The sequence below is a fragment of the Perca flavescens genome, chromosome 12 (assembly GCF_004354835.1).
Source record: "Perca flavescens isolate YP-PL-M2 chromosome 12, PFLA_1.0, whole genome shotgun sequence".
NCBI lineage: Eukaryota > Metazoa > Chordata > Actinopteri > Perciformes > Percidae > Perca > Perca flavescens.
The window spans coordinates 3,966,369-3,991,849 of NC_041342.1; the positions used below are offsets into that span (position 1 = coordinate 3,966,369).

Here is a 25,481-nt window from a genome sequence, read left to right on the forward strand (position 1 = left end):
GCAATAAAGAAGCCAACACTGGCATCTCTGGAGATGGTGTATACTCAAATAGAGATTTCTATTAACATGTTACTCTCTTTGTTATACCAAAATGATGAGGTTTTTTTTCCCAAAATAATGGAAGCGATACCTTTTTTTTGTCATGGCACAAGGAGTAATTTCCCTCATATTCCACATGTACATTTTGGACTTGGTAAAGCAAGTCAATCAAATTGAAATTCTAGTTTAAGCTGCACACCCTGACGCTGTTATTGGTTGGGGGCAACACGCCCACGTGGCCACGTGTGGCCAAAAGGCTCTTTGCTGATGCCCATAAACGTCCCGCACACAGCAAAATAATAAAAGAAAAAAATACAGGCGGAGGGCAGGGTCTTAGATACAGACACCACCGCACTTCTAGTGGGCCATGAGTGATGATTGAGAGGAACTACTTTTGTATTAGTCTATACATAGTTTTTAGTAAAATTCTGCATATTATACCTGCGTCTTGTGCCGATGTATTGTGCCTTCTATCACTCTTGCAGTCAGATTTGTTTTTAAAGATTTTTATCCCGGCGAGATTAATTTACGTTTAATAATGAAACCATGATGTTTTTTGTGTTGAGGAAATCATCTTTTCATCTGTTTTTTGTTCTCTCTATCATTTCTGTATCAGTAAAAGGATTTGCACAATTAGTTAGCGACTTTAAGGCATCATCAATTGCAAACCCAGCACAGGGTTAAAATGCTGGTGTTTAACTGTGGTTCATTCTAGTCAGGAAGTAGAGTATCCTCGTCGAGATCTCCCCTCCTCTGTAGCAGAGGTGGCAAATCACAGATAAACAAAGCAAGAAAATGAAAGAAAGCCAAGGAAACTGCGGCTCTACTCTGGCCAGCGAATGTTTACTCGCGGATTAGATCCCCATCTCCTCTAATTGAGTTCCCTGGGATTGGCACAGTCGTAGCCTGTCTACAAACACAACTCTGCTCTCCCAGCGTCCGCATAAACCCGTTAGTATTTAATGATTTTTCTTTTTTTTCGGTCGGGATAGATGAAATGTATGAATGAAATACAAGGCCGTGCGTTGTGCCTCTGTGTGTCCTCGTGTAGAGGCTTCAGAGGCTCGTCTGTCTTCTTGTCAGAATTATATTGTCTCTGTCTTGTTTAGCAAACAGAATCTGTCGCGGTTTAAGATTTTTATTGTACCTCAAGGTGTTTCTGCAGTCTGTATGCAGTTACTGTGTGTGTGTGTGTGTGTGTGTGTGTGTGTGTGTGTGAAACAACATGGAGGAGATACCTGCTTTTATGAGCAGGTCTGTCCTTGTAGTTAAACCAGCCTGTAGCACTTGGTCATGTACTGCAGCAGTATTTGGTGATACAGACATCTGCCCTGGCAGTTAACTGGCGACTACCCCTGTAGTTATTATTGTAGTCTGTAAAGGAAACCTAGCGTGCTGTCTGGAGACAGCCTCCTTAACAGGACTTTGTCAAGTTCATGTTCCTTTCTCTGAAATAAAAGGACCATCACTTTCTTTGGTCCTTCTTTTTTCCTTTTGTCTTTCACTCGTTCTCTGTCTTTCTTGGTAGTGAGTGACCATTGGCTGTCAGTTCTCCCTGCCTCTCCACCCTCTTTTCTCTTCCATTATATCTAGCCCAAAGCAGGCTTTGATGTTCAGTGTCTTTACTCTCTGAAATAAGCTTGGTCTGCTACAAAAGAAACACCCCATATCTTCCCTCTCTCTCTCTCTCTCTCTCTCTCTCTCTCTCTCTCTCTCTCTCTCTCTCTCTCTCTTTTTTTTTTCCCTTTTTTTTTTTAAAACACTGCAGGTGAAAAGAAACCTGCTCTTCATACCATGGAATATTTTTTTCGTGTTCAGCCAGCTGTTAGATAGCCGATGTTTCTCTCTGAGTTAAGGTGAAGTTCTCCTTTTCGTCCTAATTTTCTGCTTGAGGCTTGAAATCTCGACCTGGCTTGCGATTCACACTTGCAAAGCCAAGGAGACATGTAATTAGTAGAAAAGGTTGTTTCCAAGCTCACTTTATTAAATTTTCACCTCCAGTGACAGGGGGTAATAAAAATAACTCCATACATTAAGGTTAATACAGTGGTAGCACAGGACCAAACACTAAAACAAGTTACCGTAGACCTGTACCTTTACTTTCTTTCCTATTTTAAAGCACAAAAGAGATATTATTATTATACTGTCAAAGCTTTTTTCCACCCCCAAATCTGGCATATTATATGAACTGAAGCTTGTATCATCATAGCATCCCAGACTTCCTTTGTTTTCTATAACAATTTGTACGATTTGTCCATAAACAACATTTACCATAGTTGGTCTTCATTTAAAAAAAAAAAAAAAAAAAAGTGTTTAGATCAAAATAAAATCTAACATCTAGACAGATTTTAAAAACCATGTTTTAGATTAGCAGTTGTAAATACGGGGTTAACAGCTTGGCCTGTTCGTCCTTTTGAGTTTCAGTTTCAGCGATAAGATCTGTTAGACCCATTCCTCTCTAGTCAGGGCATGTAGCTTAGAAGCTTACTGTACACAATACCTCAGACACAGACATGCACACACGCATGCACGCACACACACACACACACACACACACACACACACACACACACACACACACACACACACACACACACAAACCTGTTGTATAACTGCACAAGGGTGTGTGCATGTAAAAGATGAAAGGGGACTTGTATCTCATGACGTCTGTTTGCTACTTGTGTAAATATCTGCTAGTTTTCTATGTTGGCTTTTTGCGCTTTACATTTTGGGAGGAAAATCCCCATAAAGATCAAATGGGGCAGGATCTGACATGTCTGCTTTGGCATGGCTCAGTGGTAGCTGACAGATTTGAAGTTAATTAAAAGTGCCCTTTTGTCCGTTGACTGATGCCAGTGCAGCGGGATCTGGGAGGTGTGACGGGTGTGGGTGGAGGCCACGGGCTGGCCCACACAATGCTGGGCTTTGTAGGTGGCTGGGATGTAGGGAAAGGCTACATGATGTCAGGGAAGTGCTGGCTTCAGTCCAATGGTTCTCCTCAGAGCATTTATAACACCTTCACACAGCTGGATGAGGAGGAGTGGGAAGAGCAGGTGGTGGAAATCTATCCTGCAGGAGGAGCTGCTGTACATTGGACTGCCTTCTGTGTGAATAATATGTATTTTAATAAGTAGTTCGAAGAGGGTTATATGTCAGAGGTACGCATCCACTTTGCAGCTGCAACAAAGATCCAGTCATTCAACTGGACTAAGAACTCAGTAGGAAGACTTCAGCTTGTACACAATGCAGCTGCCAGAGTTTGAACCAAAACAAGTAAAAGAGAGCACATTACCATGTTAGCATCTTTGCACTTCCCCACTTTCTCATCAAGAGCAGATTTAAAAGTGTTATTCTAGTAACACTGAATAGTTTAGCACCTCCATACTTGGTTTAATATTCCTACATCATCAAAGGATGTTTTTCCTGAGAGATCAGATGAGACGATGCCATGCGTGCACGATGCTAAATATGTAGCTACCACCAGAAGCCAGTTAGCTTTTCAAGCTTCCAAGACTGGAAACTCTGGGAAAGCGTAGTTCCTGTCCTGACTGTGTCCTGTCTTTGCAATACGCTAAGCTAACTGGCTGCTAGCAGCAGATTTATATTTGTCCTACAGACATGAGAGTGATATCAATCTGCATCATCTAACGCTCTGCAAGAAAGCGTAAATCCCAAAGTTTTGAACTATTCCTATAAATGAAACAGTTGAAGTCATGTCATATGTCATACGAAGAGCTAATATTTTCTTATTATCCACCAAATCTGTGCAATAGCTTGGCCATTAAAACTAATTATTCTGATTATGGGGACAATAATGAAGAAGAATGCATGCGTATAATGAACAGATTTTCCTCTTAAGACCTTTTAAGGACTGATAAAATGAATAATAGGCTCACATTCCAATAAAGATGCCACCTCTGCAAATTCCGTAGCTCATGTCTCCGTGTACCATTAGCCTGGAGGTTGTGCAGTGATGCTGCTGACTCAAAGCCATCCTGTGTCTGTTTTTGGCTGGCGTCTGGACCACAGATAAGACCCGAGTCGCAGAGGAGTGGCATAGATAACCACGGCGAGCCCTCCAGTCCTTTTCTCTGTTTTATTCTCTCTCTCTCTCTCTCTCTCTCTCTCTCTCTCTCTCTCTCTCTCTCTCTCTCTCTCTACCTGCCCCTATACTCTGTAAATTCTCAATTTCTTTTTCTACTCTCAACTTCTCCCCCTCCCTCCCAGGCTGGAGGGATAACCATCTAGCCTTTCAGCAAAAGCCAGTGCCCTATCCTTCTCCCTGTGGCCTTGCTCTCAGCTCTCTCCCCCTCCTCATTTGCCTTCATCTCTCTCTAGCAGGATAACCATCTAGCCTTTCAGCACAGCCCAGCTCTTCCTAATGACCATTTCCAGTGAGGGGGGACAGTGGAGAAGCTTTGTCTCACTTACTCTGGTGCATTTCAGCAGCGCGGGGGAAAGGGGAAGTCATACCATTTTTTTTTTTATATTTGGACAGCACCACAGAGAAGGACATTTAATTTAATGTGTTGGCAAGATGAGATGAGATAAGATTGCTGCCTCTTTAAATCTGACCCTTGTTGAAATGATATGTCAGCTGATCTGACACCAGTGCTTACATGGCTTGCTATGTTTTCTAATTTGATAGTTATGTGAACCTTTTTTTCAAGGGCCAGCAGGTCAAAGGTTTAACAATCATCATCCACTTCAATTAAACAGAATTTAAAGTTTGACTTCACGCTGAAAACAGATGTCAATGGTCCTATCAAAAAGGAAAATGAGCAAACACAACTGCCAGTGCATCGGAGCCATCAGCACAATATCATCTCTTCTTTTTTTTTTTTGCACCAAATGATGAAATGCCGTGTTTCTCATCAGACCCAGCATCTAATCTGCAGACTGAACACAGTCTCTCAGATGTAACACCGCAGGTGGGAAGGTTTTGATGATAACAAGAACGAGGAGTCAAAGTTGAAAAGAAGAGAAAGTCAGACGTCTTGACAAAGAACAAACTAAAAAAAGGGATGTTTGAGAAAATCTGATGTTTGTTAAAGTGATAAAAGACTAACAACAGAGTTTCAAACTCCATGTTTAAAGGAAGACGCCGACTTATTGGGACTTTAGCTTATTCACCGTAACCCCCAGAGTAAGACAAGTCCATACCCTTCTCATCTCTGTGCGTGTTGTAACTCTGTCTGACGGCTCCACTGCTCGCTAAGCCTAGCACGGATCCTGGAGGTAACCGGTTCCAACTAGCCTACTGCTCCCAATAAGTGACAAAATAACGCCAACATGTTCCTGTTTACATGTTGTGATTTGTATAGTCACAGCGTGTACAAAAAACAAGGTCACTATGCTTTTACTGTGTAGTAATTGTTGACTCTACTCCAACTCTGAGCGAATTCCAGGCGAACTCTCTGCTCCTCACCACAGGGCTTCAGGTGCTGATGGCAAATCACTCCGCCCAAGTAGCAGAAGTAGCAGTGCTTCGCCTTTCTGAGAATATAGTTCCCAGTTTATATACGGTTAGAAGACGGCTGTGTCTCATATGACCTTGTTCTTTGTACACCCTGTGACTATACAAATCACAACACGTAAATAGGAACATGTTGGCGTTATTTTGTCACTTATTCGGAGCAGTAGGCTAGTTGGAGCCGGTTACCTCCAGGATCTGTGCTAGGCTAAGCTAGCGCTGGGGGCGTCAGACAGAGTCACAACACGCACGGAGATGAGAAGGGTATGTGTCGAGTTGTCTAACTCTGGGGGTTACGGTGGATAAGTTAAAGTCCCAATAAGTTGGCGTGTTCCTTTAAAGCATCGCTAGGCAGAAAACCAAGAAATTGTGACAAGTGACTTGTAAACATCTGAAACTTTTGAAATCAACAGGCACGTGAGCTCTGAGAGGAAACACACGAGTGTATGACAGAGCGAGTGAGTGAAGGAATGAGAGCACGACAGAGGCAGACAGAAAGCAGGACAAGAGGAAGGCGAGAAGCAAAGAACTGCTGCACTTCCAAGTTCAGGAGTACCGATTTGACAAGCATTTAGGTTTTCTTTTTTTTTTTTTTTCAAAGAAGAACCCATGAAAAGCCCTCTTTCAGGCCTGGACTGAAAGGGGGATTAGACAGAGGCGTAGCGAGTGAAAGACACAAACATTCCTTTACACATCTTGTGCATTTACCTGTCAGAGCGCTGCAATAAAGCTGCTCCCACATGGGCAATATGCCAACATTTTGAATTCTAAAGTCTTAAAAGCCTGTCTGTGAAAATTCTTAACACCAGAGTGGCTGTGTGTCTTTGTTAAGGGAAATAATTGTAGATTATAGCCAAATAGCACTAATATTTCTATAATGTGCACACACATCTGATCTTCAGTTTCCAGCAATATTCCCTACCTACGCTATTTAAATGTAAATCACAAGTAGAGTAAAATCATGCAGTCTTTGGCGTAGAACACATATCTTCTCCTCTTCCTCTGACATTCTAGTCTGACCTTTTAGCATCAGAGTTGTACATCAGTTCCAAGCCCTTCTGGATGTAATTTCCCTTGCAGCTATGGTGAAGAGTAATTTGCTGTGGTTGTCGCTGATCTATCTGCGAAGAATGCTTGGACTGTGCTGTGTGAAACATAAATTCTCAAACTGCACATAATCTGCACATAAATGTCAGCAGAGAGAGAACTAATGATTTTTTTTTTTTTTTTACATCATTAAGCTTGTTCCAGCACTTGAAGGGTCATTGTGTGACCAGTCAGCCTTGCCCTGTCACGCTAACAAGTACTAACCCATGATAAATTCAGCAGTATTTGGAATTTTGGCTATCAGCAGTGAAATGTGTGAAAGTCAATTTTTTTTTTTTTTATCTCCTAGTTTGATAGAGATCAAGGGGACCCTCTTCCAGGAAAGGACGTTATTGTTGTTTCCAGTCAAAGACTATTACACCACCGTGAAAGCTTTTGTAAGGTCATCAAGGCCAACCAGCATAGCTACTGGACACTATACTTCAGTGCAAACACTGCAGCTATAGTAGAGTCAACATTTCACATACAGTATAGCTTAGTTTTCGGCTTCGGAATAGATATTTGGCAACATTGTCGTAAAAACTCATTGGCGACTCTCCCCCCTCCCATCTTCTCCCTCTAGTCATGTGCATTTGTTTTCAAAGAAGCCGGCGAACGCACGGAGCAATGTCCACTGAGGTTTTTCTCGAAATATTACCCTTCTCTCCCGGGTCCGTAACATTATTCTTTTTTCCTACAATGGCCTTAGAACGCTGTCGGAGCAGAAGAAACTTGCGTTTGCCAACATCAAGCTGACAAGAAAACTCTGTGGCAGATAAAGTTTCTGATCAAAGATACTTACAAGTGCAACAGCAAGAACGCCAGGTCAGCATCGGATTTGCAGGCCTCTGTTTATTTCAGTTCTCGCCATTCTGAAAACGCAGGTCCGATGTTTACTCATATCTGACTCCTCGCTCGGTCAGTCTGCCGTTTCCTCTTTCTCTGTTCCTCCGACAATGCTTTCCTAGCTTTCTGCTTCTTTTTTGCCGGCTCAGCCGTGACGATAGTGTGAGAAACTCCATCGCTACCTTGTTCTTATAGCTCGCCGGTATAGATAGCCGGTTCCTAGATGGGGGCGTGTAGCGGCGTGTATGTGTGCAGTGCCGTGAAGCAATTTGTTACATCGCGAGACCTGATATCACACAATACTTCCTGACTCTGAGGCCGGCAGCAACAACGGCCCAAAGTTGCAAGGGTGGTTTTTCCGCTCACAGGCACTAGGGGAAAGCGAGACGGCCACCATTCAACCCAAAAAAAGTCAGATAACCATTCCAATGACTCCAAAGCTGTTCAGTTAAGGTAAATTAAGCTAAAAAAAAACGGCATAGTTCCCCTTGAATTTAATGTTTAATTTAACACGTAAATAATTTAAAATGCACAGTACAGGGTTAGCTCCTTCCCCACAGCGATAACAGTGGGTCATTTTTAGTTGGCAGTAATTATGCATCTTCCAAACAGTCATACAGCAAGCAAGTGGCAGTCAAAGGTTTTGCACTCGTACATTCAATTTGAAGTGCAATGCTAGATGCATAAATAATGCATAAAATATATATAATGTAGCGGAAAGCTAATTGCCTAAAATAACCAAGTATGGATTTAACTATCTCCGTTAAATAGGCATTTAGCCAATTTACCATTATGCTAAAACTCAAGGGATGGTTATCAGACAAGGTTTTGGAGTGATGACAATGTACTGTATTGTATGTCCGTATGTACTGCGTACTGTACTGTAATGCTACTATGTAATGTGTGGTACCAGTAAGTCAAAAATGAGCGAACAGGATTTGTACTGTAATTTGTTGTTTGATTCCAATATGTGTTCCTTGTTAACAAGTTGTTTTCAATGTAGGCAAAATCAAATGCCAAGAAATATATGATGCTTCGCTTTGTATCTAAATACTTTATTATTATATTATTTTTGGTGCACCACTAAGATCCTGAAAGTGACTAAGCTTCCCATAAAGCCCTTTTTTTCTCCAACAGGCACAGCTGGGGCCTGTGGTTCTTTAGTCATTATTGGTAAATGGTCAAGGCCCACACTGTTTTGCATCAGACAGGAGAAGTTTGTGACATCAGCGACGGTGGCCTACATAGAACAAAGATTCGGTGGCCTGGTTTTTGAAATGAGCTACTGTCGCGGATGTGGTGCGCTGTGATATTGTCATTGTGGTTTGCTGAGAGAACAGGCTGGTTGGAGGCGTGAAGGACAACAGCAACCACAGACTTAATAGTTCTGACATTCTCTAAGCGTCTTCATCTTGGTCTGTTTGTGTATGTGTTGACTATCGTCTCCATCAGTCTTTGCTTGTTGTCTCTCTGCCTACCTGCCTGCCTATCTAGAAAATGTCTTCCATTCTGTTTACTTGCAACCCATTTGCCATGTGACTTTCATGTTTCTGTTTGTTTGCCAGTTATCCGTGTCTGTTGTCGAGACATTTCACTGACTCACAGTGACTGAGTGAGGCCTGAAGTGCTAGCTTGTTCTGACCTGACTTCAAAATAGACAGCTTGGCATGCCCACCATGCGCGCACACACACACAGACACACACACACACACACACACACACACACACACACACACACACACACACACACACACACACAAACATCGCCAAGACAGGGCTTTCCTTGTACAGCGCTAGTTCCCATGTCAGCCCCTGTTTCAGATCTGGCTTTTAATATGACTCAGTGGTTATGAGACTTATGATTGTTTGAGAACAATCATTGAAGCCCACAGCCATAATGCGTCTGATTGTCAGTTAACGGGAACACACGCTGAAATACACGTCTCTGTCTTATGGTTCACTGATAAAAGTGCTCCTGCTGGTTCTTTGTTAATTGATCAGATCAAAGCTAGATTGTTTATTTTAATGCTTAAACGCAGTCTACAAAGAAGAAACCTCACTACATAACCAGTAAGTTGTGCAATTTAATTCCCATCAAACCAATAATGCCACAAAATGACAGATGATTATACTTTTTTGTCTTGATTTAAAATGTAGACAAATGGCAAATAATACAGATAAGAGAAACCCCCCAAGGTTTCTAGCCCCAGCCATAAATAAAACATGCCAGTGTTTGAGGATCTGGGCAAGTGTGGATCTGCTCTTTGGAAGCCCAGATTCCAAGCCAGAGGCGAAGGAAGGAACGGGGGTGGGTGGAGGGAGGGAGGGAGGGAGGGAGGGAGGGAGAGATGAGTGAACTAAGGGATGGACTGAGAGACTTGTCTGTGCTTTGATCTGATCTGATGCAGAGATATGTACTGATCTATAATCAGATCACCCAACATTTAATACTTATCTGACTCATTATCGAGGATTAAAGAAGATCTGATTGAGCATTCGACAACCTTTCAATCTGGCTTTGACAACGGTTGGATGGGAGTGGCAGGGGTGTGTGCCCGTCTGTTAAGTGCCGATGATTGATGGCTTTTTTGCGAGGGCCTTTGTGCTATGGCAGCAGAGAGAAAAGAGCCGGATTAAATAGTAGAATTACATTCAAGACTCCCATCACGTGTGCCATTTGTATTCTATTAAAAATGGATTTCTGTTCATTTCTATCCAACGAATGAGAGTTAATTTTTTCTGTGGAGTGGAAGCTGGAGGCATCAATCTTAGCTGACATTATGTAAATGCAGGAGGTCTAAGTGGTTTAATTATTATCATTATTATTGTTATTCACCTCTCTATGAAGAACGGTATATCTCTCACTCTGTATTTTGTTGGATGCACTCTGTGAGATTTGGAGATAAGAATGTGATTTTGCACAATGCACAAACTGCACTGTTCTGTATATTGTGCATTGTGCAATTTCTGTGAGAAAGAGGGTGAGATCAAAGCGGGGAGCTCACGAGAGTCAAAGGTCCTGACTGGTAACAGCTGTGGCTGCAACTCCCTTACAATACTGCTGAGAAGATGAACTGTGTAATCATTTATCAACTGGCAGGGCATTATTAGATTGCAATTTTATATCCAATTGTTAAGTCATCTGACTGAATGATGGATCTTTAATGTTTAAGGCTTCAAAGAGACTTGCATGCTTTTGTTTCAGTATAATATTGAACACTTTTGTGGCTGTTTTTGGCTGCTAGTCAGGCAAAGTTAGCAATCTCTAAACATTACATCAGGCCTTGGTGTGTAGTGATGGGGATTTGTCATAACTTAATGGAGATGATAATGTGAATTTGTTCACAAGCATGTTGCCTATATACACATCTAGCATACGTGGAGGGACATTAACATGTATTTGGTGTCCACTTGACAAATGTAAATCTAAAATTCAGTCTAGTTCTGTTTCCAAAGCCTGAGAGTTTTACAGTTTCTTTCGATCGCTAAACGACAGTGGGCACAACTGGAGTAAAACTCAAACTTCAGTCTGCACTACCAACAGTCACCTGAGATAAACAGTTCACATCACCTGCAAAACTCAGTCAAAGCAACACAACTCTTAACACACGTCTCAAAACAGACTCAGTGCAGCCAAACACTATGCACAATCCTCACTGAGATAACACACGTTGTCACTCAGAACACACTGAGGGTAAAAACACTAGCATCAAACACCAATACAGAAATTACAAACTTTCTCATCTTTACAGTTTGAACAATTTGAGTGACTTGACACTACTCAATAGTTTATTTAAGGAAAATATATAGATTGTATAATATACCAATTTGTACGTGAGGTAAACAAGAAGGAATGAAAATCAGCAGTTTTCTTCAATATAGAATTTTATCTCTAGTAATTTATGGAATTATTGGGGAAAAAAACTAAAGGTACATACGTAACAGTAACAAAGAATAGTGTGACTAATCCTGCCTCTCTCCAGCATCATATGGCAAGTTTTCTTCATCACATAGCTGATGTGTGGTGAGCGTTCTGGCGTCGTAAGGCGTTGTATGGCTGCCGTGCATCACCCAGGTGGGTGCTACACATTAGTGGTGTTAGAGAGCAGTCCCCACCCCCCCTCCCTCCAAATGCGCTTTGAGTGTCTATGATAAAGCGCTATATCATCTCTAAATACAAATTCATTGCTTTCACCTCCATTACTTTCTGAAAAACAGTAAGAATGCAGTTTTAGTGTTGTAAAGATATAGTGTTTTTCACTTTTTTTTATAGCTGTGTACATAACCTCAGACATCTTACCTGGACATATTGGTATCTCTGCTCTTTTACCTGTTTCTCTCAAATGGTACAGGGTATAATTGTTTCATTCTTATTTGGGGTTTGTGTACAAAAAAGTCTCTCTGAGCTTTCTCTATATAAATACCATATATGTTCACTAACTAGTCTAAAACCAGACACCTGCTTAGGCTTTCAGCTAAAATTCCACCAGAGTGAAATCTGTTCTGTTTTGAACAGTTTTGACAGCAGTGTGTTAGCATTTGAACAAAGTGCTGTAAATCTACAGTGTTGTGCACGTTGTGGTTAAAGTCATGGGATAAGTTTGTAGAGTTTTAAAAACTGTGTTTAAGCAATGAAAAAACGAAATAGAGTTTGGTCACATGAACTGCTGCTGTGCAGACTGGAGTTAGAGTTTTGCACATGTGACTCCAGTTGTGCCCGCTGTCGTTTAGCAATCGACCAAAACTGTAATTGTCTGTCTAGTTCACCAGCTAGTCACTAACTTTGTGTGTCTGCCGATTGGTGCTGGGCAGGTCGAGTACGATGGGTTTTTAAACTTTTTCTGCTAAAAACAGCTGCCTGTCGACGTTGATGAGAGCAAAAAGATTGAGCCAAAATAGTAAAGTAGCAGGCCATAAAACCAAAACAGTCAGAAATATGCTGTAACGCTTTGTAGATAAAAATGGATTATAGCTGCTATATTTTATAATGAAGACAATTGTTAGTTTTAGATCACTAAATCATTTGATTCATCGCCCTTTTCCCTTCCTTACATTTCCCAGCTCTCTATCTTTCTTTTTTGGGTTCTTTTTATTGGTATTTAACAGACGTTACACAGCAAAAACAGATCCCCACCCAACCCACAACCAACTCTCTCTAACATCCTCTTGTGGTTACAAAAAAAGGAAATAAAATATAAAATAATTTTAAAGACAAACATTATACAGTACACCTTATCCAAAAAAAATGCAAAGAAGAAAAAAAGCTACACCTAAAGTCAGCTCTCTATCTTTCTAAGTGCGTCACTGGTTCCTTTGAAAACTTTTTTATCCTTTCTGTCTTTTCTTTCACATCGCGGCAGCTCTTTCATGTCCTCACCTTTCAGTTTTTCTCCTACAGTACATACAGTACATCTCTCTCAGCTGCATCCCCCACCACCTACTGTGTCCATGTGTCTGACTCAGTCCTGGTTGAATGTGTTTTCTAGCTCTTGTTGCTTTGACAGGCCCTGACAGGTCAGCGCCTATCTGTCAGCCTCTGCATCTATTAGCAGCACAGAGCAGAGGGGAAGTGGCCGCTTTGTTTTTTCTTTCACCATCAGGAGACCTGCCACGAAGGGAAACTTACACGTCTAGGAGTCAGGCTATGAGCTCTCTCCCTCACACACATGCACAAATACCTGTACACGGGCACAGGCGCATTGTACTCTGTTGAAGGTAGATGTAGGAGAGTCGTCGTGAGCAGATAGTGACACTCAGGGTAGTCAAAGATGAAGTTTGGAGTGATGTCCAAATTAAGGCCCACAGGCAAAACAAACAATTAATAAAACCAAAATTAAAGGAACAAGAAAAAAAAAAAGAAAAAAAAATACTTTCACGAAAAATAAAAGAGAGTCAAAACTTATGAAATTGTACCAAAAATACAGATACAGCCGTATATAAGTTGACTTGTGAAACTAGTCACTAGAGCCTTACACAGACTTACGTCCACCCTCTTCTAGCTCCCCGAGCAACTGAAACTGACAGCCTATATAGGCCTGTAGCACACCCCTGAAATTGGAACATACCAACAACAAATAAAATACAGGGGTGGCTAAGGCGAACAGACAAAAAAAAAAACTACAAACAGCCAACAATAATAGATCTAGTAGACTAGAAATTTACTGAAGATTTATACATGACTTACCAAAACATTTCATTAAGCCACAAAATACTTTAACAGACAAAATAAATAATTACTCAAAATTACAGTCACTTCCTGTTACCCCGGATGTAGCAACGTCATTTAAACTCGCCGATCGCGGCAAACTTTCCTTCATCAACAAAAGAGCAGACGCCGGTAAGCCACAAAGACTACCTGTTATACTGTTACCTTTTAAACTAAATAAACAGTAAGTTAACAAAGATGTAAGTGTTGTAAGTGTGATTATTATAAATGATGTTTGTGACAAACAGTATGGTTTTAAACAGACTATGATGTATTGATGGATATAGCTATAGCCTTTAAATCACCGCAGTATTAGCTGTAAATTTGTGCACAAGAACGCTACGGGATTACTGTGTGGAATTAGATAAATGGCAAGTTTAACAGATGATTTAAAACGGAGCACATCAACATGCTAACAAAACATACACCGGCAACATTCGCACTCCGTCTTTGTGAGCTAAACTAGGTAGTGCATCGCTACAGTGACGGCAGCTATGCGCCCCGTCCATTTCTTTGTCTGTGTAGACACTTTCACACATGCAATTGTGGCAATTTTACATGTCAACGTCGTTCTTGAAAGGAAACCCAGAGCGTTTTTCCACAAAAATGTTGCTCTGGTAATTTGCAGACTCGGGACCTTGTAACATATCTGAGCTCTTGACTATTGGACACTTTAGCTGCTAAAAGCACCACTCTGTTCATCATATAGGTAAAATTCTCAATTAGCGGCTTGGGTCTTGTCCGATTATGTAAAATAGGCAACATAAGTCAATGATGGTAAAATGCATTAGGGGCTCAATATGGAATCTTTGACAGAATGTTTGAGAGCTGAAGGGGGTCTCTTTTCCCCACCACCACCACCAATGGTCAGCAATCAATCTGGAGATTTAAAGGTCCCATAACATGGTGCTCTTTGGATGCTTTTATATAGACCTTAGTGGTCCCCTAATACCATATCTGATCAGATACAGTATTAGGGGACCACTAAGGTCTATATAAAGTCTCTTTCCAAAAATTCAGCCTTGCTGCAGAATTATAGCCACTAGAGCCAGTCCCACAATGAGCTTTCCTTAGTATGTGCCATTTCTGTGTCTGTAGCTATTGAGGAGGAGAGAGGGGGGCAAGGTGGAGGCTGGGGGTGTGGCCTTGACCAACTGCCACTTTGCTCGTTTGAAAGCCATGATGTCTCTGTCATGGGTGGGCCAAATTCTCTGGGTGGTCAAAGCAGAGAAAGGGGAGGTAACCTTGCTCCTTATGACCTCATAAGGAGCAAGATTCCAGATCGGCCCATCTGAGCTTTCATTTTCTCAAAGACAGAGCAGGATACCCAGGGTTCGCTTTACACCTATCGCCATTTCTATCCACTGGGAGACCATAGGCAGGCTGGGGGAATGCATATTAATGGTAAAAAACCTCATAAAGTGAATTTTTTATGCCATGGGATCTTTAAACATTCACCAGCAAAATTAATTCAACAATAAGGCAAACTGCAATGCTCTTCTTCTTCGCTGTTATTATTTTCCAAATTCTTCCTTCTGCGGTGTTGCAGCCATATCTATCCTCAAGTGTCTTTTGCTCTGTTAGAAAGACGGAACTGTGCCTTTCTGGGAAACTGTAAATGCCAAGAAGTCTGACACTGTCTCAAGGATAGTTGGAAGCCCTCAATGTTACAGGTTTCTTGTGTGAAAGGGGCTTCTGTTATTCCTTCCTCATCCTCCATCATCTCAAAGATGTTTTGTCAAGCTCCTAGACGTCATTGCGTACAGTTGTACAGGAGGCAGAAGCGTCAGTCCGCAATGTGACAGGATGTTCTGCCTGGTGTGTGTCAACTGTTGACACTTCCTGTCAAAGACCTAGATCATCTGTGGAAAACTCACCCAAACACACGCACTCCAAATCAACACATCACATTCCTACGGGCACAGAAATGAGGTCAGCTCTCTGAAGCCTGTACAGTAGTTACTCCTTTTTATTTTGAGATGGCCTACGATACAGTGTGTCTAAGATATGGTTCAGATACACATCAACAGGATAACTTTCTTCAGTGTAACTTTTTCACAGACTTTATCCACTCCCTGTCTCCCTTATATATATATATTTTTTGCTCACACACATTGAGATTCAGCAAGTAAATCAGCTCAAGTTGAGGCATGTCTCTAACAGACGGGAAAAGGGTGGGTTATAGGGTGTAACTGGGACAGCGTGTGTCTGTACTGTCTGTACAGTATATTGTTGGACGTGGTATTCTTGTTAAGTCTAAGTAAATTACATTCTCTTGCATTCCAGGTCAGTCCGATTTAATCTCAGTCAACACACAAAGCAGGGAAAAAATGGTGGGAATGGATAAAGAGTGGGGATGACACTGAATAAGGCAGGACATGGTTGAGCAAGTTGGCAGGCTGGTTGGAAAGCTACCAACACCACATCAGCCTCTTTGACAGCGCTGTGACTGTACCTGCTAAATGAATGGGACAGGCTGCTGCCACCATTTAAAGCAGCTGGCTCTCACACGCTGTGGTTATTCATTCACCACTGGGATGTGTGTGTGTGTGTGTGTGTGTGTGTGTGTGTGTGTGTGTGTGTGTGAAAAGGAGAGAGCCAGAGGGAGACAGGACAAAGAGCAAATGCCGTTGTTTGCATTTGTGTCTAATCAAAGTGTACATTTAAGCATGTTTCTCAGGGCTACGCCAATTTATCTACAAAACCTGTTGTAATCCATCATGTTCCTTATAAATCCCAACTCGCAGTTCTGTCCGACCCAGCGTAAGTGTTCCAGCTTAACGATCATGTAATGTCATGCATTTTCTTCCACTTAACTGTGGCCCTCCAAATAAAAACATAGTTTCAGTTTGGGTTGTCTCTCTTGCTCGCCCACTCACATTCTCCCTCTTTCTCTCTCTCTTGTAACGTTTCGAAATTGCCATAACTAATCTATTTTAATATGTAAACATTGACACGATCACTTGTTCTCCAGTCTGATGTTCCAGCATCTGGTTCACATCTGTTGCTATGGGAGATGATATAAACAGGGACACAATCCATAATGATTTTGTTCACTTTTAGATCCCACTGCCTTATACTGAAGCCATTTGTTTTTACTTTAAAAGGTCACACCTTTGAAACGAGAGCTAAGTAATTGTTTAAAGGAACACGCCGACTTATTGGGAATTTAGCTTATTCACCGTAACCCCCAGAGTTAGACAAGTCGATACATACCCTTCTCATCTCCGTGCGTGCTGTAAGGCTGTCTGACGGCTCCAGCGGCATCAGGCCAGCACAGAACCTGCAGGTGAATGGTTCCAGTAATACTACTGCTCCGAATAAGTGACAAAATAACACCAACATGTTCCTATTTACATGTTGTGATTTATAAGTCTGGCGTGTACAAAAAACAACGTAACATGAGACACAGCCGTCTTCTAACCGTAAACAAACCGGGAACTATATTCTCAGGCGGAAGAATATAGTACTTGGGCGGAGTGATATGCTCGCAGCAAGCCTGTCTGAGAATATAGTTCCCGGTTTGTTTACTGTTAGAAGATGGCTGTGTCTCATGTTACGTTGTTTTTTGTACACGCCAGACTCTACAAATCACAACATGTAAATAGGAACATGTTGGTGTTATTTTGTCACTTTTGTCACAATTGGGAGCAGTAGGCTAGTTGGAACCAGTTACCTGCAGGATCTGTGCTAGGCTAAGCTAATGCTGGAACCGTCAGGCAGCGTTACAGCACGCACGGAGATGAGAAGGGTATGTATCGACTTGTCTTACTCTGGGGGTTACGGTGAATAAGCTAAATTCCCAATAAGTCGGCGTGTTCCTTTAAGCATTTTTTTGAAAATAGTAATATGCGTGTTTCATTTTCCTTTGGGATAGGGCGACAGAAAACTGTGAATGGTGCATGAGCACACAGTTATGGTAAAAACAAAGTATCATGTCTCTTCCCATCCTGTGCTTTGCTCTGCTTCCTTACTCCACTCCATTTCTCTCCGGCCCATTTGTTAACATAGACTGACCACTGAGTTAATCACCGCCAGAGATATTTCACTCTAACTAAGTAATCTTCTCCCAGTGGCCCACATCATTACGCTTTCACATTATTCCTTTAGCCATTCCTCTCTCCAGTGAGTATATTCAGATAGTAAATGTGGGCTTGAAGAAAGCAGCATGGAGATCAGTCAGCCTCAGTAGTTTGGTGTTATCAATGTGTTGTGTGGCCGCCACCTCGTCTGGCTCGAGGAAGCTATTTATGTGACTTTCTGCTTGGATCACATTACCAGACTGGTGAGCGTCTAGGGTCTAGGTTAAAGCCTGGGTCGGCCGTAGGTCGTTCTGTGTGGGTGAAAGTCAGGAGCACCAAAAAAGACGGACAAGTAGACAGGCTAACAGCTAACAGGAATGCGGGGTGGTAGCTGTTCGACACAGACCATAGTGTTGCCTCTAACAAGCATTTGTTTGTTCGGTATGTGAAAATGTAATGTGTACAGTTAGTGGATGAGACATGTAAAGCTCAAATGCCAAATGGCCCTGCTATTTAGCCCTGTTATTTTTCATCTGTTTAACCCTTAGCCACTGCTCAAGTGTGGGTGTGGGTGTGTGTGTGCATGTGTGTGATTCCTGGTGTCCATGGGCATTTTTCTTGGCATTGGTAATAATCCACCTAGCTGTGCGGACACACACGAACACACTCTCACCAATGACTGGATTAGGCTGCTAATCTCCCAGATTCCACAACATGTGTGCACATTCATGCATGCATGCATGCATGCGTGCAAACCCAAACACATTTGAAACGGTGTCAGTTATGCAATGTCAGTCATTACCAGGAGCCATCAGTAATGTGTGTCAGCATATCAGTGTGGTCGCAGTCATGCTATTTTGCCAAATGTGCTTCAGAAGTAGGGATATTTACCAACTGTTCGCATCTAATGTGTCCTAAATTCCAATATGCATACTTCTCCAAGCAGTGCCAGCAGTGTCAGACAGAAAAAATGAAACCAGAACTTTAGTTTAATTAGGTTCATGGGGAAGACTAGCATGCATTCCCATCTTTTTTTATTGATACAAATGTGTGGAAATATCATTGGTCTTATTCAGACCTTGATTTAAAACTACATTCTGTAGTATATACTCTCTAATCTGGCTTGGTAAACCTGGGCATGGTCACCTTCACGTTATAAAATAATTCTGATATTGACATAGGTCGAAACAAAAAATAACAATATTAATAGATGCCAATAACAAATAGGATGTGCAAATGACAAAAAAAATCTTAAGATTACCTTAGTGAGATATGACACCACTGCACTTGATGACGTTATGTTGTGCTATTTATGTGCTTAGTCAAAAAATCATGAAAAATGGTTAAGAAAATATTTAAATGCTCAGTTCAAAAGATGCCCACTGTGCTCAGGCTAAATTGGGGCTTGATTAATGAGCTCTTTTGTGAATTTGCAAAGCAAGATCAAGCAAAATGCAATACCCTGGTTATCTCCAGGTAACACGCAAACTACTTTTTTTTGTCCCCCAATGTCTAACCCAAGAACAGTTTCCACATAATGGTCAGGGTATAGAATGCACAAGAGAAGAAGTCAAAGAAAAGTCATTGACATAGGTCTAACAGTCTAGACAATGTTTATGTCTAGACAGTTACACCTACAGTATGGGCATTTTCTCAGTCTCTCCAGTACATATGTGCGTAAAGCATATGTTGTTGACGCAGCGTTCACACAAAAATGGACAGATTCAGAAAGCCTTTTTTTCTGTGATGGTAACTATGGTAATAGTTGAAAAATGAATTCAATATACACGGTGCTTAAAGCCAAGAAAGGCAGTGAAAAAAGAAAAGAAAATTACAGCCCAATTTTTCACCTTATTATCGTTGAAGGACAAAGAAACCGAGGTTTTGAATAAACTTTGCACCACGGGGGGTGCAGCTCAAAAAGGGATATCTCAATCATCTTAACACCTGCAAAGGTTAACATTATGCTGAATTAATGGAACTAATGTTGTATCAAAACTTGCCACAGGCGTGAAATTGTCTGAAAGGATGAAATAAACTGCTACAATGGCTGTGCATTACGTTGTAAGAGTGTTTATGTGTTATGTTTTTTAGTCCCTGTGGACCAGAAAGAAACAAACTTACACTAAATAGTGACGCAGTGATGGTGACATAAGTGAAGCATAAGGCCAGCATTTTGACTTGTCCTGTTTTGTTCACAGACTCCCAGACATATGACGGAGACACTTTGGCTTTGAGTCATTCTTCATTTCCTGTTGCCCACTCCTCTCTCTGTGTTTCCCACCATCTCTAAAAGCAGCTGAGTGTCAGTCTCTCCCATGCTTTATCACAGTGTGCACAACATTATTCTGCACTCCCAGATTGCTGTTTAATAGGAGCCTTCCTCCCTGGTGAACAGTGATAAGCTAATGGTCAGTGAATTGCTCACCATTTAGCAGCCGTGTGTGTCAAAAGAAAAAGGAAATAAGTGATGGCAGACTTTTATGGGGTGAATAGTTTCCCTAATTTTGCCCCCACGCATACATTAATTTCTGGGTGGGTGGGTGGGTGGTTTATGCATGTGTGTAATTCTAGGAGAGGCCAGATAATTGGCTTGCTCTGTTCTGATTTTCCTCGCAGAAGGGGGTTGATTAATGCAGAACACCTACTCTGTCAATTTGAATATATTTTAATTGATCATTTCATTTTAGCAGATCTTATTTATGTGTGGTTTTGTTTCATGTCTGTGCGCCAACTGCACAATCAGTTTAAACTAAAGCTATTCATCTTCCCTTGCCGGACATGAATTGTATTATTATTATGACCTTATTTTTCAAGTTTATCTTGCGTTCCATTAAGTTTATCCAGACTGCCGGAACTCTTCGGGAACAATAGGGAGAGGAAATGGCGAGGGCAGGCTGGAAATTGGTTAATGCAAGACCAAATCTCAAATGTACAAGGACTGGTCATGTGGTATGTAATGAAAAGATGTTTTTTTTTAGCCATCTCTAAGTACAGAAAATGGGAGATGTGTCTGGTAGTCTGGTAGTGGAAGCACAGAAAATTGGATGTCTCAAGCATTAGCTGCCCTCTCTGTTGTGGCCCCTTAGATGATACTGTTGGAGCCTCCCACTAAAACAGCTCTTCACCAGATTGAGCTGTCCTCCTCTGCTGATTACTCTAGTATCCTCTGGCTATGAGACTGAAGTTTGTGTGTGTGTGTGTGTGTGTGCGTGAGAGAGAGAAAGCGTGTAGGTGTAAAAGCGAGGCCAATGGTCTGCTTGTTTAGGATACATTTCCTCTTTATCGAGCGTGGCTGACTGTCACTCACACCCAAATAGACACACACAGAGATTTACACAATCCCACATACACATAAACGCTTAGTTCAGTTTACTGAGTCAAATGGAAGAGACTGCCTTGGTTGTAACATTAGCTGACTGTTAGGTTAGCCAACTGGAAACGTAATGCTCTGTTACAGGTGACCTTTCCTGCTGTGTCGCACATGTGTTTTAAAAACTGCATGCGTGTGTGTGTGTGAGTGTCAACTCTGCAAATGTTGTGAGTGTATATGGAAAGTCATCCCATTGTTTTTTATATATATAAAAAAAGCCTCATGCCTCCTACTGTGTGTGTGTGTGTGTGTGTGTGTGTGTGTGTGTGTGTGTGTGTGTGTGTGTGTGTGTGTGTGTGTGTGTGTGTGTGTGTGCATATTGTTCTTTGCACAGATGCCCTTCAAATGGCAGGCAGCAAGCAGATTGCACTGGAAGAAATGGCCACAGGCCCGTAACACACAGACACACTAAAACCAGTCCAGGCATTTAAACAGCCGTCCCAGGGGCTGACAGATTGCAGCTGACCCCTGATAGCGCTGTATGCTATTCCTCCATCAAGCTTCTCTCTCACTCTTCCTATCCTATCCCCCTCCCTTTTTCTTCTGTATTTTTTTGCACTCTCGTCTCCACGTTCTCATGCTCTCATTCAATTTATTTTTCATCCCACTGGCACGCACAAATCGCACAGACTTTACATACAAGTGCCTTTCTCCTGGTCCAAACTTTCTCTCTCTCTCTCTCTTTCTCTCTCTCTCTCTCTCTCTCTCTCTCTCTCTCTTGGTGTGTAGATGTGAGTCACACCATGACTAGTGAGATGGTATTGAGTGATACTCAATGTCACCTTCTTCTCCGATCTGGGCAGACTGTCCTCCACTTTAGAGTTGGCCTGGATGAGGCACTTAAAGGACAGTTACAGAAACTGTGTTTAACATATAATCAGTAAAGGGCGTGGATTCATGTCATACACACATTGACTGTAAAATAGAGCTGAGATCACGGACTGGATGGGGGCGTACGCAGTGATTAACTCAGCCTACAACTAAAGTAAATGAAGTTGACATGCTTGCTTGTAATCGTTGATCCAATGCACACAGAAATCATTAGCTTTAACAATGAAAAGGATGGCAGGATCAATCTTATTGATGGCAGCACTGTGCCTATAGACTTGCCCTGAGCTGAAACATCACCAGCTGCATGCAAATCACAGCCTGAGGGACATTAAATCATTAATCCCGTACTGTTCACTATATGCCTTTGTGCAGGCTATGTAAAGCTCAGTGATGTGATATTATAGTACAATAAGTTTAGTCATCACCTATTAGTCTCTCGTTGATGTAATGTTTTTGGTTCAGTTTGTTTGTCTGTGCTTTCCGAGTGCCCTTTTAGTTGTTATTGTGCTGTTAAAATAATTAAAAGACATGGCAATGGCCTTCTGCTCAAGTATTGCCTGGAAACCATTTCTCATCCCAGTTTCCGGTTTGTAGAGGATCTCATCAAGGATGCCCTCTCTCCCCGCTGTTATTTGTCTTATCACTAGAACCCTTAATACAGGAAATACGGCTGTCACAGAATGTAAGCCTCATAATGGTGGTGAATATATGCAATTATATTTTGCTGTATGCAGATGATACTTTGCTATACCTGAGTAATGCAATGTGTGATTTTTTCAGTACCTTTTCAGGCTATACAATTCATTTCTGGTGAGGTGGAATTTATTGGGCCTTTGGGTGGAAAGGTAGACTCAGTGAGATTTAGTCAGGTGCCTCTTCCATAGAGGGAGTAATTTAATCAAAATGGAAATGCTACAACCTTCACTCTGTCTACAGACACTGCTTAACACAAAGTGCAACCAGTGGCACACTGATATAAAATAACAATGGAGATGTTGGCTTCTGTAATACAGACTATGGACTAACACTATGATAATAACACTTGTTATTTTTATCACCTGATTTTAACCTGCACATAAATTACAAAGGAATCCTTTCGCCAACATTTGTTAAATTCTTTGGGGTTTGAATGTATCTTTTGAAACCAAAGTTCACATATTCTAATTTGGAAATTTCTTTTAATGAAAGAAAGTAGAGGTTATCAACCCTCCATGTTTTGAGAGATTTTGACGGACAGTTTGTTAAATGGACTACAGAAACGGAGGTGGATCTACAGAAGAAATGTGTGTGTTTTATGGCTGTGGGGAAAAGGGTTCCTAAACAGGCCCACAGTGACACAACAATTGGATGCTTCTTGTTTGCAAAAAAAAAAATTTCTTTATTAAAACTTATGCCCCCACAGAAGCAACAGCACGTAGATAACAAAACGTGACCTTTTTGCTGCCTGAGGAAGAGCATTGAGTTCAAAAGGGTTGCATCCTATCTGCATACTTGCTACAGCCTTTTTGATGTTTGTGCACTTTTAGCTACATAGGCGCATCAGAAGCTTTAGTAAATATGTTCATGTGTACAAGAAAGGAGTGTTCTATCTTTATTGTCTTTAGAAGTCCAACATAATAATCTAAAACCTTTATTCTTTCCTCTTCCCACCACAAATGTCTCAATGTGATTTGTTGTGCCCTACTCTACATAGTATAGTGCATCCTTGTTTTTAAAATCAGTGTGTGCGGTGTATTTCACTGTGGATTAATTGTGTGTGTGTGTGTGTGCGTGTGCGTGTGCGTGTGCTTGTGCGTGTGTCTGAAAATAGTGATAGTGGGGAGGAATCTTCAAAAGTGTTGCATCACACGGTATCTGCTCTATTCACCTGCAAATTAACATCACCCACATGAATTTTGTTCGCCTTAGGCTTTGTTGCGTTGATGTGGATGATGGTATTTCCGTCTTACATCATTTCTTCTCATTTCTGCAGCAGCTTGACTGACGTTTTAACCACCTTTGAAATTTTCTCATACGGTATTTGGTTGTGTGTGCGTTTACTCACACAGAAAGCCTTTGCATACAGATCCTTTCTACTTTGTAGTGTGTGTGTGTGTGTGTGTGTGTGTGTGTGTGTGTGTGTGTGTGTGTGTGTGTGTGTGTGTGTGTCAGGAGTGCTCATTAAAATTGCATGGGAGCTGATGCTCTACTCCTGCTCCACTGCTCCCATTTCCACAGAGTTTTCCACATCTTGCCAGGTAATCAGGGGGACGATTGCATGCAGCCCTGACACCTCAACTGCCAACAAGCTGGTGTTTAAGGCCATAAAAAACAGCCACTGCAGCTAATTCACCCTGTCATGTTCATGTTGAGTATTTTATTCAGCAGCAACATAGGGACTAAATTGCCTGAATTGATGGAACCTGTTAATGCTAATGCCATGGTTGTTCTCTGCTTTTCTTCATCCCCTCATATTCTCCTTCTTCCCTATTGGTTCTCTTTTCCTCGACTATCCCTGCCCTTTTCCTCCACCACTTCCCCATCCTTTCCCCCCCTCTGTCTCCACCTGTCCTCCTTGTAGGGGAGCACCTGCGCATCTGTCCCCAGGGTTACACCTGCTGCACCAGTGACATGGAGGATAACTTGGCCTCGCTAAGCCACAGGGAGATAGAGGGACTCCTCAAAGACGTTGGCCGATCCTTACAGACCTCACTCACTGGACAGTACAAGGCCTTCGATGGTGAGTTTGTGTATACGCAATAAGTGTGTGGATGAGGGGATTAGATTTAAGAAAAAAGATAATCAATTCATCCCATTTGTAATATTCCCATATACTGTACAAGGACTTACACAAACCTACATTGTATTGCCAATAGTGGTGTTTTTCCTTTCACATACTCATCCTACACACAGACGTACACTTACACACAGACAATAAGTGTAAGAGATTATTATACAGTCCGCAGATTGATGAAAAGCATTGATCTACTGTCATGCTTCGACAGAGGAGGTTGGTAATGCCTTGCAGCGGTGTTGTCAGAATGCCAAGTTGTTTTTTTTTTTACTTTGGTACCAAGTTTCCTAAGTCAGTGAAGTGGATCCTACTTATCAATACTTGCCTATTTCATTGGAGGAGTTGAGCCTACAGTATGTTCATTTCTATCAACTGACTCAAATAAGGCTTTGCATACACAAAGAAAACTATTTCAATTCCTTACTTCCTAACTCTCATGTCCCATTAGACATTGCAGACAAATTCTGTTAACATTTTCCAGTAAAATGTTAACCTATATATGATTGTAATTGCTGTGTTGTAGCGACATGCACTGGAGCAAGAGTCTGAATCACTAAATCTGCTTTGAGTCTGCACCACAGCAACATATTGTTTAAGCTCTTAAAATTATGAAATAAAATCCGGACTTAATTGCAGTGCTCCGAGTGAGACAGACAGAGAGAGGGAGAATAAGAGAGGGATTTTCAATCTTAGAACATTGGCGCACCAAGGCAATTATTTGTGTCTAATGACCTGCTCCAGTTAATAGAAGGGTGTCTCTGTGCTCCACTTGTTCCCCTTGGCCAGTCGGTGACAATGGATCTGTCAGTCGGAGCTCTGAGTTTGGTTAGTTA

At 41.6% G+C, this 25,481-nt stretch overlaps 1 protein-coding gene across 1 annotated transcript in view; it reads left to right on the forward strand.

The window, feature by feature from the left end:
- Nucleotides 1-25,481, forward strand: part of gpc1b (glypican 1b) — a 75,215-nt gene that overhangs the window by 16,631 nt on the left and 33,103 nt on the right. The window contains exon 3 of the mRNA XM_028593039.1: nucleotides 24,436-24,594. Within this exon, the coding sequence (XP_028448840.1) occupies nucleotides 24,436-24,594 (159 nt within the window). The remainder of the gene's footprint in view (nucleotides 1-24,435; nucleotides 24,595-25,481) is intronic.